The sequence below is a fragment of the Rhyacophila brunnea genome, unplaced genomic scaffold (genome assembly GCF_057557595.1).
Source record: "Rhyacophila brunnea isolate RB1 unplaced genomic scaffold, BYU_Rbru_1.0 scaffold_16, whole genome shotgun sequence".
NCBI classification, from domain to species: domain Eukaryota; kingdom Metazoa; phylum Arthropoda; class Insecta; order Trichoptera; family Rhyacophilidae; genus Rhyacophila; species Rhyacophila brunnea.
Window position 1 is genome coordinate 31,753,641 of NW_028232816.1, and position 14,304 is coordinate 31,767,944.

Consider the following 14,304-nt stretch of genomic DNA (forward strand, 5'->3'; position numbering starts at 1 on the left):
GAAGTTTGACATTTGTTTTCAAACAAATATTTTATTGTTTTATTCGTGTTGCATTCTAATGTTATAAATATGATACAAAACGCTCTATTTGTACTATGGGATTACCAAGAAATGCCAGATATGTCAGGCGAACATTATAAAGATAGTATAAATCAGCTTCCATCAGCAGAAAAAACATTATTTTCAGAGATATTAAACATTGGCAAACGTCATGGATCTATTCGAAGTTTCATCCACAAACATTCATTTCCATCGTCACGGACTAAACATAAAACAAATAGCGGTAAATTTACACACATCATATCTATGTATCGTATGTATATACACGTATCTATGTGTTTATAGATCACCATGATTGCTACCTCCTAGAAGGATAATATTTACCCATACTAAAATTATATTGCATACGAAATTCGCACTCACATCGGGTCACAATAAAACGGTCTGCGTGGGACCAAGTGTGAGTCTTTTTCAGGGCTCGAAATGGAACGGAACGCACCAGAGCGCCGTTCCGGCTCGTGACATTTGTAAAATTATCACTCCGTCTGTGGAAAAATTATGTTGACCGTCTGAGCTAGATAGGCCATAGAATAGAAAATCTGACACACTTATCTTTATAAAATACACATACGATTTGATGACTATGTAAATATTCTCCGCCGTCGAGAGCTGCCATCTGTCAGTGAGCGCAGTATTGCCAACCGAACTATAATTATAGTACATTTTGGTCCGCGTACTATTAAAAAAGTAACATTTTCGTCCGCGTACTATTAAAAAGTATAGTATGTCAAAAATACCATAATTTTGAAAAATAGAATTAATTGAATTCGCCGATTAGCATTTTTTGGTCGTAAGAGGTGTTTAAATAAAGCAGGGCATTGGAATTTCTCGACTTCTCCGTTATGTTTATGTGACAAACAAAAAAACTTACATTTTCAATACGTCCTATAATTCGATGACAAAAAGATAGCTGAATTCCAAAATGGTGACTGACAGCTAAAGACGGCGGAGGACCAGTCACAACCACCCCAAGTGTTATAGGGTTGCCATCCCTGGACCATGAATTTAATAATGAATATTTTCAGATTACATATCCACTACACAATCTCAACTATACATCCAATCACTGAGTGAGGGATTAGATGATGTCCTGCAGCCGTACCGTTCACATGTTGTGAGCTTAGAGAAAAGTGCGCAAGCAAATCCGCACTTTTCATTGTCTCATATCTTGGGAAGTCTCGAAACCTTCAAGCCATTGCTGAACACTTTGAATAAAATTGTAACCATTATCGAAGATAAAAAGCTACGGGGCTGTCAGCTGCTTCACATACTCCAACAGAATGCTCTGAGCGGGGATGAAGAAACGGCCATTGCAATACGCAAGTAAGAATGCAAACGATTTGTTTTATTATAATCCTTTAAAAGTGTAAGTGCAGGCATGTCCAATACATCAATCATTGAATGGATTTAGGTTGATCGCACTTTAGGCCCAAAAGTATTGAATCGTGAAAATATAACAAGCGTATACCTACATTAATTTTTTTTGTTTCTTCGTTAAACACCATAACAGGTCGTAAAGCCCAATTTCAGTGGCAAAACTCCTTAGCTTGATGAATTTACATATTAGATTATATAAATATATTTTGACCTTACCGAGATCGAACCCGGAGCTCCCGGATGGAAGGCCAGCATGTTACGCACTGCACCACGAGAGCACTACTCATCTACAATGGTGTTAATTTAAAAGAATATATTAAATTTCACTACTCAGATTGACCTTCTTTATCTAATTAGCGCGCAAACCATAAGGCATAAACTATGGTGAGGTAGCCAACGACTTGTATCATGGTTACGTTATTAATTTATATAAATTCTTGTAATCATTGCACATATTATAATATATAATGTAAACATGTCAAACTTTTTCTTTCAGATTACTGTACGTTGTCCACAAAGTATTTTACAAACAGCTATGCGATTGGCTGTTGTATGGTAACCTAAAGGATTATTCTAAGGAATTTTTCATACAAGGCGTTGAAAATAATCTGATAGCATCCCCTGCTGTGAGCACATCGAAACTAAGTTCCATGAATTCAAACGAATATGCCGCCAGCAGCAAACTCAGTTCCGTCAATGTAAGTTTTTCTCAAACATACTGTAATAATACTGACAATAAATCTAATATAATATAGACAAATAATCTAAATATATGGGGTTAATATCCTGGGGTTGTTCATATGGGGGGTTTATGGTCCTGTCACCAATTTATTGTGTTTACATTTAATACAGTCAAGTTTTCTTGTTTCAGGATGAATCAAATAGCTGGATGGACTATGAAATCAAACCATTCATGCTGCCTTCCTATATACCCCTTTCAATGGCGCAGAAGATACTCTTTATTGGAAAATCAGTCGTGTTATTTGATTCAAGTCCTGCAGACCACAACTCCTCAGCAGTTAATTTACTATCGCTAAACAAGCAGTAATAAAATACTTTTTTTATGTTATACCTATTTCATTCGAAAGCCTTGTTGTGTCGCAAGATTTTGAAGTGCACTTATACCCCACAATATGTTGCATGTTATATGGCTTTTTGCTATAACGGCTTTTTAAAATGAATTATGGCATGCTAAATGTTTCATTATATGGCCTTTTGCCTTACGGATAACTTTCTAGTAATGTATCTCTGGCGTAAAGCGAGATATGTGTGTATTGTTGCATATTAAAACAATGTTTGTTTTTTTCAGTTGTACAATTTGGGGCGACAAAGAACCACAGTTTCTAAAAGCCTTCCAAGACCTCAAGAATATGGACACTTTTAGTATTTATAAACTCGACATCTTCATTGATGAAGTGAAATCCTGTGTAACGGAGGTATGCTTTAACTTTTCAATTTTACATATTATTCAAATCATGTGTAAAATGTAGGTATGGTCCGGGTTTATGTTGGTGACCCACCCAAATGGTGACCCATTCCAACATGAATTTTATAGATCTAACTTTTCGATATTGATTTATTATGTAAAAATATGCAATCACACCCATCTCATAAAATTGTTTTTGTAGGCTGTAGCTATAATAAATTTGAAGTTAATTTTTGTTTTTTTTTTAAATTTCGCTTAACAAATGAAATGTATTTTTATTTTTAATAAAAGTGTACTTACCTATAATAATAATTAAGGTTCTTTTCGAATTAAGGAAAGCCAGCGGCAAGCAAACTTTGAAAATAGCTGATATACTGGATTATTTGTTAGGTTACGTTAGGTTTTCATTCTTGAATTCATGAATTTTACCAAAATCGGCTATGAAAATTAGCACGGTTCCCGCCTGGCTTCCTGTAAACCGACTTGTACCATAATTAATGGTAAATAAAATACTGTTGGTTACTAAATACTAAAATTTTTGGGGAGGGGAGCCTTGGATTTTTCTCTGATATCGAGGGGTCGTCGTATGAAAAAGTTTGAGAAGCACTGGTCTACATGTACAAATTAACAGATTAAATTCAAAATGTCAACAAAATCTCAAAAATGAATTTAAAGATTGGGTTTGCTCATAGAACTTCTGGGTTAATTACCAGGGTCTCACCAAATCCCTTGTAGAAGAATTAAGATTATTGTCATATTACTGTGTTGCAGCATTTATGGGTAGTTGCTGTTGAAGAAGCCCAAGTATTACATGAATTACAGCTGATGAAGGACTACTTCCTATTGGGCCGGGGAGAGCTATTCTTGGAGCTATTACGGATAGCTGAACCATTACTGAACTCTCCTCCTACCGCTATTTCTACCAGAGGTATAATATCTTGTTTATTCTTCTTCTATCAGAGGTAAGACACCGCCACTGGGACTGTCTTCTTTAATGTAAAAACTTTGAACAACGATATTACACTGTTCTCTGAGGTTATCCAATCAGGAAGATCTTCTACTGTCTCTTCCTGGGACCAAAACAGATCAGACATGTACCAACTATGGGTGATCTCTTTGTAAAAAAGATGTAACTTTACTAACATGTAAAAAAACGCACGGTTTCGAGACACTTTTTCGCACAATAAATGTCTAATAAATACATAAAACAACATATGATTCTTCGATTGATGTGTATATTTCTGTGAATAGGAACTAAACATTTTTTCGAATTATTATTTAGTTATCCAATTCTAGATTAAGAGATATGATAGAGGTTTTTTACAAGCTATGTAAAATGAAATAAAAATTTAAATCAAAAGTTTGCATTGAAATGTTGAAGAAATAAAAGCATTAATTATTGTACAATTATTTTATATAATTATTATGTTTTTTGATTCGCTTAGAGATAAGGTAATTAATACATAAAATTGTTGCAATTTGCCGGGACTGTTTACACAAAAAATTACTCAGGAAGAATGTTGTCAGATGTGCTATGCCGAGCACAGCTGCAGGAAGTCAACATGTAACACATTTTTTCACATGTTTGTTTGTACATATCCAGTGAAATTACAAAAAGATAATGTGGAAAATGTGTACTTGCACTCAACGAATAAATTATATCAATGAATATTTGTCATTTATGGCATTAGTTAAGACGCCAAAAAGATATTAGAAAATGAAATCACAAAACTAGTCACCTAAAAAGTCACAGATGAACCGGTAAAGCTTCAATCCATGCAACATGCTCCAGTTTGGCCTGGTGTAAGGTTGAAACTCCTCTGGGGAAGGTATACATGTTGCAGGACTACGGCGTGCTCCATTGTCTGAATCTCACAACATTCGCAAAGTGGGGATTCTTTCAAGCCACACTTATGTCTCATATAAGCACATCTGGAATGCTTACACTGGATCCGGTTCAGACATAGGCTATATTAGCGTGGAAACTGAAAGCCAGGAAGCTTGTCCAGTGAATCAGAAATTAGAAGGGAATTTCTCATGCGTGATGCTTACCAGTCACCGCCCTGCTTGCTCAGTCTGAAATAGTTTATTTCGTACAATTGATGGAGACATCATGTCAGCATAGAGCGAGAATTTTTTATTGTTTAATATTTTCTTATATTTCCTCAATGTGGCCATCTTTTGCTGTATCTTTGGCGGATATATCATTGAAAACACAGGCGAATAATGATAAGAAACATTGTCTGAAACTGTGTGATATTTTTCTTCTAGATTTCAACCAAGCATTCCATGCTGCAGCGAGGGCTGTTTTTCTTGGAAACAGTAAGGACATAGAGAAATTCAGTTTTTCCATTCCGTACAATAAGAATGACTCTTCCAGCAGTGAACTTGCGTTGGGCATATTAGGTAAGACTATCAAATACAGATGTAATTGGGCTTACTGTAATGTAGAAATATTTTGAATGATTTTAGTCAGAGTTGATTCTGCCTACCATCCTCACATATAATATAATGTGTGTTTATTGTTCAAGATGGCTGGTCAAGTGTAGTGTTGAACTATCGAGTGAAATGGCCCCTCCATTTGATATTTACTCAGGACGTTTTGAAATGCTACAATGAGATGTTTCGCTTTTTATTGCGGGTCAAAAAGACGCAGCACGATTTACATTTGCTTTGGTATACGTACAAACAGGCCAACAGACATGGGTAAATTATGAAACATAATTATTTTTTTGACTATAGATCCACCAGTATTTAAGTCGACCGCTGAGTGAGAGAGCGCCACATGCTAACATTTGACACTTTTTATACTGTGATTAAATTCATTTTAAATTCGAACACCTGACGATTTATGATGGTATATCTATAGTAATTATGTATTGTTTTAAGGTTACATATTATTGTAAATTGTACGTAAAACATATCACCGTGAGCTTACTTATGGAAAGAGATGACCGTATATTATACGACACTTTATGTGGGTTATGTTTCCTTTTGTATGTCAATAGGGCTTCCGTGTGGCAGTTGCATAATAAATTGATGTTTCTGATGGACAATCTCCAGCACTATTTACAAGTTGACGTGCTTGAAAGTAATTATTCTAAATTGAAACAGGAAGCCGAGAAAATAAAAGATTTTGAAATATTGAAAAAGGCCCACGCCACTTTTCTGGTTGACACTTTGAGCCAGGCTTTTCTTCTCATGAATCCGGTTAGTATGAGCTTTGTTAACGATGAAATCGAGTTATCATTCTCTTGAAAAAACGCTGCCATAAAATGTGTTATATCCGATATGGGGACTACTTTGTAGGGGACCATATTAATATTACCATGTGAATAAATAAATATTTTTTGAAAAACATAAAAATTCCAAGAGCTTTTTGATCAAACATATTGTCTATGTAAGTTCAATACCGCATATGAGCCAATATGTTCAAAATACGTATTTTTGGCGCTCTCGGTTAAATGGCACAAGCCGTATTGTTTGGTGCATTCAAATTTTGAAATTGACCAATAGACTACTTGCACTCGGTTAAAATCAATACCACATATGAATTATCCATACTAAAGAAGCAAGCAAGACCGCGTATATCCCTGATCTAATACACCGGACGAGCGGAGAGTTGCGGCAACACCGCGTAAGGTCCAACTGATTTACAAAATAATCCTAAGGCAATTAATTTGCAGACACAGATAGTAAAAATATATTTTCGAATATAAAACAGGAATACACAATAAACTGCATTTGCATTTATTTTTTATCTTTTTTTATTGACGAAATTGCAAGGTTTTTTGTCCCTCCTGAACATTTTGACAAATGGTTCTTCCGCTGTATTGAACTTACATAGACGATATCTTAACAGGCATATTATTTTATCCCAGGAAATACACAAGATGAAGCTCAACATTTGTAGTGCCTTGTTATATAATATATTATGATAATATTCGCGAAAGAATTCTGCCATATATGTAACACCATTGTCTTAAGGCGAATTCTTTGCCTCAATTTACGATCAAATGTGACTTCAACGCCATCTAAAGGCATCTACAGGCATCTACCATGAATTTCTAAAAATGTGTTACTAAAAACTTTCGTCGATCGCAACCAGATGGCAATAAAATATAAAATAAAATATTGTGTGTCGCCACATATTAAAAATCATAAGCTTGATAAAAATGCATTTAAATTTATTATATATTTACTTACCTATGTAAAAATATTTACAATTAATATTTACCCCATAATATATTTACAATTCTAACATGTCTATTTGATTTGATTTACAGTGTTTATGATTTTTACATTTTGTTTACCGTAGTTTTTTTACAGTGGCAATACAAGGGTATCCTGTCCAGTCAATGAACCAGATTTTTTTAAGTTGTCAATACGAATTAATATAAATATTTTTCTACAGTAAAATTCATTTATAGTAGTAAATGAACATTTAAGTACAAATGTTTATAAGATTGAGTTTAATCTTGTACAATTTACAATTACATCGAATTTCTACTAGAAGTGGAATAAAAGAATGATATGAAATGAATACCAAAACAAATGCCATTCGAATTATTATTAAACAAAATAAGGAATATACAGTTGTACTTGGTTATTACTAGGAAGGTTGGACCGGCTGAATGTGCTCGTTATAAGCGGTACTCGTTATATCAGAGAATAGGTATTTTTATTGTCGGCGAAAACAACAATTAGACACTTAACTAGTGTCATAAACGTAATCTGTCCCCGGCGGCATCCTGTCCGATCGGATTTTATTGCTTAGGGTCGAAATGTCTTTAAACGATCAACACATTACCAGTATTTTAGCTCGGTATATCCGATAAGTATCTCGTTATAACAGTGAATAAAAATGTACGGAGAAAATCATATACCAAACGATCAACGACTGTTTCCTCATTACATCCGAGATCTCGCTATGTCCGAGATTGTAATAACCGAGTTCGACTGTAGTTATAATTATGACAATGTCGATATTATATAGACATCCCAATTCATTTCGTTTCAACCATGTCCGACCCTAATGGGTTCATATGGGCCTCCACAGAGTGGACGGTTTGTATTAACTAACTAACTATATCTGAGATAAGAATAAAGTAAGACACGCAACGAATTGAATAAAAAAGAAGTTGGAGGTAAGAAAAAACGTAAATAAAAATGCGAACAAATCTTGATAAGCAAACCCAAGGACAAAATAAGTGACAAATTAAAAAAAAAATTGTAAAACGTAAGAAAAAAATTTAGAATTTGAAGTAAGTGCACCACTGATTACATAATATTCTAAGAAAAAGACAGAACGTTATTTCTTTGAAAAAATCTAATGTCGATTTTAAAGAACAGTGCAAGATAAAATAAAAGATAGTTTTATTTATTTTACCTATAAATGTGTAAGTGAAATGGATTTGGAGATATAAAAAGAAACCTTATTGGCCCAGTGGTTTCTAGGTGTGGACTTTTGTAATTCCCTGAAGATCTCGAATAAATAATTAAAAATTATCAACACCTATACCATATTCCTAGGTATCTACTATGATTGAAAAGTAGATCTTAATTTTTTGTATTTATGATTGCTTCATAAAAAAACAATATTTACGACTTTATGATGTAGCAGATAAATGAGCAACTAAATAGTGATCCAAATATTATGAAAAGTTCAACTATCAAAGCATCACGGCATAAAATTAGTAATACCACGGTTATACACAATTTATTGTACCTACCTATTGTTATAATTTTCTTAGTTCATTTAATCGTTTTTAATTAAATTTATTTTCAAATTCACCTCTTATGTGTTCATTCACTGAATTGTTTACCCTATATTTTATGGAGACTAATAATAACTTCTATTTTCTACATACTAAATTATCAACCTCCACTTTTTGACAGGACGGCATACAGTTATATAGGCACGTAGATAATAATTTTAAGGCCGTAGACAGGAATGAACGTTTGATGGCCCAAATATAGTACAATAGTATGTATGTAATTAAAGTTAGGGTACAAGTCGGTTATCCTGGATACAGCGGCAAAGACATTTTGAAAATAGCCTATATACTGGATAGTTTGTTAGGATTACCTAATCTAACTTAAACTAACCCAAACTAACAAATAATCCAGTATATCGGCTATTATCAAAATGTGTTTGCCGCTGTATCCAGGATAAACATATAGAACAAAAGTTAGTGAAGAGGAAGTTTGTCGAGGCTGTTTTGATCGGGTTAATTTGTCTTTGAATAATATTGTGACTAGAAATTTTAACAATTCTTATTATTTTTAACATTGTATATTGTTCATAATTTTCGCGACTACCACGTGAATAGACGATTTTTTTTTTACTTATAACATTTTAAACACTTAACATAAATATGGATAAATTGTACAGTTACTAGACAAAGATTAAATTTGATGTGTGTCAGAAGTATCTTAGGCATTTTCGCTCGTATGCTTTCTTTATATTATTATGAAACTATATTTATTTTAAAATCGCTTTATAAAAGGTAGGTACGTCAAAACAGTAATAAATATCTGAAATAATTACACAACACTATTTCAGAAAGTGGAGGTTGATATATGTAGTCCATTGACATATGCTCCAATATCGCAAACAAAAATTATTGACAGCAGAATTAACACAGTTTTTGTCTTCGTACCTGGCGAACCTTTATTTTCAATGTATGTGTGTGTGTATGTATTTTTTAATCTATGCAAGTACTGTTTCAAAAATAGTTCGATTTATTTCCGCGTTAGCAGCATATGTCGATAAAGTCTTGTCAAATATTCATTTTATTTACAATCGATTCGTTAATATACAAAAATACAAGATTAAATTTAAATAACTAGCCTAAAAATTATTAAATAATATTTTTAATAGAAACGCTAAACGTTTTTTGCGATAAATTACGTCTGAACCGAGATGTTTCGATTTTAATTGCATGCTTTCTAACCTCTAAATCGATGTTTTTTAAATTTGAAAAAAAAAGATATAAGGATATAATAAATTCCAATTAACGATTAGCGTTTCCCTAGGTAATAGATTTACGTACATTTTTATCGTAATTTTGATAATAAATCTTATGTCATTCATTCTTACCACCCGATAGAAATGTACCGAATTTGACACGTATTTTTGGTATATAGAACTCCACGATACATCTTAATTTTTTATTTTATTTTTCTCATTACTTTTGAATATATATTTACCGATTAATAAACTTTTCTAGCTATTTTTCGATAACAACTTTACCTAGAGACATCACCTTAACCATGCCTCACGATATTACTATGACAGTATCTGACAGGCCACAGATTTTTAACTACACACGTTGAATCTAGAGCCATGTTCTTACTACAATCGCTGTAATACCGATAATTTGTGGCTTAGTATTTTATAATCATAATGGATGTCACTGTGTGTAATATTTTAGATTATGCAAATCAATCGACAGTGGCTAGTAATTTGAGTTTAAAGTCGTACGAGATAACTCGCGAAATCTGTATGTGGGGCCTGTCGATCACGGCCTCATAGAGCGAGAAAACTCGCTGAAGGCATAGAACCGGTCACTGCTGAAGTTTTAATTACCACATTTAAAAAACACGTTAATTATATCGAATGGCCAACCGCTCCAGTCGCGGTGTTAGCACTAAATGAGTTAATAATGGTGTTGCAACCGAAATAACTGTCAACTTATGAAACAACCTATAGAATTATTTAATATAATTTATATTATCAGTTTTTAAAATGGAATTCTACCAAATAAATAACTCAATTACATAACAATAACATTATGTTTTACTGATGTGATTTTGTGTGTATTCCTATTAGTGTTTCTGTTGCTTACAGTTATCAGACGACTCCACGGAGAAGGAAGAATACCCTGACTATGATTCCAATCCGGTCATGTCGAATGTAATTGAAGTTCTTCAACTTTGTAATTCCTTCTGTTCGATGGCCAATGAGACCACGGATCATGACGATGAAAACTATCACATCATTGGATACACAAATAGGTATGTTTCTTTGATTCAATTACTGAATACACACGAGAATTAAGAATATAGCATTCTTAATCACAACAGATCATTTTGAAAAGATTCAGAAATATATATATATTAGAAAAATTCAATAAAAAATCTTGATCCTATAGTACGAAAACATCTTCTTGGCTACGCTTCCAGGCACTCTTGTTTACTAAATAGGAGCTTATAATGGAAATGCGGTTAAAAATGGGCGGAGCATGTTAGTTCACAGTTTTAACACGTAGCCAAGATGTTTTCGTACAGTAGTGGGATTGGGACACACACCTTTAACTTGTCAGATGTGTTCTTATCCAGTTAAGCAAGCGCAACGATATCGAAACTACAATTTGAATTACTCCTGACGCCTGTCATCCATCAATCAATCAATAATTAGTAATGTTGTTACTTTAATCTGTTTTACAAAGATCGTTGACATTTTACGACAAAATTTGAAACAACTATCGTAAATAACATGGTTATTAGGAATTATTCGTAAGGACACTTAGGTCAGTTAGTAGCTCTAATGATATGTATGTAGGTAACTCCTTGTTGAGTGCAGGGAATACGGTTTGGTAATTATAACTTTGCAATAAACTGAATAAATAATATTCATATTGTTCCGGAGTGGCAAAAAAGAATCAACATAGCATGTGGCACACGTCTAAATAAGTGCGTGACAATTTTTTTTTTAAATCAGTAACAATATAAAAAATTTGCACTCGGGTCGTGATGAACAAGGGTTACCTGTATTCACGTTACTCATATGTTTGAGGACTCTCAGCCATCCATTCATGTGAGCTGCAAGTCTTTCCTTGATTGAATGACCTGTTATTTAATTTTTCATTTGTGTTTTTCTAGGTTTGAAATTTTGGTTGGAAAGTTACTGCAAATGTTAACAGCGTTGAGGACTCAGCCTTGCGGCACGCACTTAGCGCGATTTCTAATGAGATTGGATTTTAACAGATGGTTCAGTAGAACTGCACATCTCACACAATCTGTAACCTGCATCCTGTAGTTAATAATTTATGGATTGGCTATACATTACGTTATTCAGTATTGAATACTGAAAAAATTAACAGATGAACCACCGATATGAATTTTAACATGTATTAAATATATTTTTTTTATCTAGTTTTGTAATAACTTATCTAAAATACACGCCAATAATACCAAGATTTTCTTTTGTTTCATTCCATTTTTTTATATAAGTACAGTACTCTCCCAGTAATCCGCCACCCCAAAAACCAGACAAGTGTCCAATTAGTGAAAGCGGCGGAGTGTAGTGCAGTGCATACATACAAAATATGGTAAAAATTAAAACAGGTATTTCGTAAAATTGTCCAATTGTTCAGTGTTTGTTTTTTTCTTGAACATTGTTGGAAGATATCATTTATACAACATAATGAGTGTGTTGACGGTTGCATTATTTTCCTCTTTCCATTTAATGGTAACGTCAATCCCAGCTAGTGCATCTTCTGATTTGACTGCATGAGCTGCAGTCGGCTGACAATTATTGTCTTAATTCTAGGAATCCAAACCTTTTGATATATTTATGAGCTCGTCTTCAGAACTTTCTGCTATCCATTCTACTAAAACATTTCGCGTCAGCTCTGACTTTTCAGTTAACCTGAATCAATTCTGAGTCTTCCGGTTCTCAGTTTTCATCATCTCGATTCATGGTGGGCAACAGTTTTTTCCACGATAAAATTATTGCTCGTCCCCCGGTATGCCTCAGCTACGTTAAATCCCTACGACACTTTTTATGCTAATTTCCTTTGAGGTTTGGGAAATGTCTCCTTCTCTGCTTATTGCATCCATCAAAATTCCAGCTGTCATAGAAACGCGACGGACCACTGAATTTTACATATGAATACCTGCGAATTATAGAGCTTGATTTTGTGCTTTTAAGTAGTAAAAATAACGGCGGATTATAATAGTAGTTGTAGGATAATCGAGCGGCGGATTATTGAGAGAGTACTGTACCTATGTATTTATATTTTCAACGAATTACAAATTGTACAATGTAGAATATACAATGTATATTATGACTACCTACCGCATATACATAATTCCAGTTCGATGTCTTTTTTAGGTTAACCATGTCAAGGTGACATAATAAAAAAATGTAAATGGCATACGCATGCTTGATAGGTGTTAACTTGCAATTTTATCAGAGTTATTTCAGATCAAGAAAAATAACATTAAGATGTTAACTAGTTGGAATAGCCCTGTAGGATTTCTGTTTGATAGCAGAAAACCGTCAGGCTGGAAGTCTACTACTCAAGGCGGCCAGATCTCACCCTAGGATAAGAAACTCAGAATATCGGCCAATGAAATGAAATAAATCTATTATTTTACGGGTGAAAAAAAATACATTATTTCGTCACTGTTCTGGCAGAAGACACTAATTCGAAAAAATTACATATTGAGTTAGTTATACCAAAACGTTCCTTATTTCAAACTTTACCATCTGGAAACCTTCTTAATAAATAAACAGTCTTTATTTTAAAGTCATCCTTTTTACGATTACTTAATAAACTCACATGATAGACCATTTCAAACATTTTAACAACTTCAAAGTTAAATTACTCAAAACTAGTATTCTCCAGTTAGTGTGTTCTGCCAGAACAGAGACGATTTATAAAAAGTAATATATTTTATTTATTATCAATCTAAAGAGTCATCCAATTCTTCTTGAAAATCATCTTGACTCATTCCAACATGTTCGCCTTCCTGTTCGTCCATGAATTTCCGGATTACAATACATTTGGTCATGTAGCATGAGCAGGGGGTGGGATGAGTCTCAACCAACGGGTCTAATAGCGTCAGTTGCAAATCATATCTGAAAGAAAGACCACATCTTTTTGAAATAATAATATGTAGATACAGTAGCTAGGTACTTCACAAAAAAGCAACAGATATGGAAGTATACAATATGACATGTTATATCGAAAGAAAAAGTATCAATACATGTGCATCCATTTTATACACAAGGCTGCTATCGAGGGTAGTTTATCATGTGTATGTATTAAGTATTATAATTGTTGCAATAAGTTAGTCGTCTATCTCGCTCTAAAAGTTAACAGCCAAGAAAGGTGTTGTTATAACATAGCACTTTTTGACAGTTCAGACGGTTAACTTATTGTAACAATTAACCGCTCAATACATAAATATGACAAACTACCCTCGATAGCCACCGATAGCAGCCTTGTGTATAGAATAGATGCGTTTGTATAGTATCCAAATAAGTATTGATAAATGATATTACATCGAGAAAAAAATGATCAATACTTTTTCGACATCCCTAGATACTACTGAAAAGTGCACAGGGCTGAATATGTTATTCGGTGAGTGGATAATTGGTGGACAAACTCAGTTATGCAGTGTTTGTAACCTGTATGCACCAAGTGGCC

General features: G+C 33.6%; 2 protein-coding genes across 2 annotated transcripts in view; one reads left to right on the top strand and one right to left on the bottom strand.

Annotated features, from left to right (window-relative positions):
* On the top strand, positions 1-12,062 carry Grip75 (gamma-tubulin complex component 4). Its single transcript, XM_085944108.1, has 11 exons — positions 1-283; positions 1,086-1,383; positions 1,934-2,135; positions 2,309-2,481; positions 2,747-2,873; positions 3,635-3,791; positions 5,135-5,269; positions 5,395-5,569; positions 5,872-6,073; positions 10,716-10,882; positions 11,750-12,062. Exons 1-11 carry the CDS (start codon positions 70-72, stop codon positions 11,904-11,906), a joined length of 2,007 nt encoding a protein of 668 aa, XP_085800234.1. The 5' UTR covers positions 1-69; the 3' UTR covers positions 11,907-12,062.
* Positions 12,028-14,304, bottom strand: part of Art8 (Arginine methyltransferase 8) — a 22,051-nt gene continuing 19,774 nt past the window's right edge. The window contains exon 6 of the mRNA XM_085944109.1: positions 12,028-13,733. Coding sequence (XP_085800235.1) covers positions 13,559-13,733 — 175 coding nt within the window. The 3' untranslated portion in view covers positions 12,028-13,558. The remainder of the gene's footprint in view (positions 13,734-14,304) is intronic.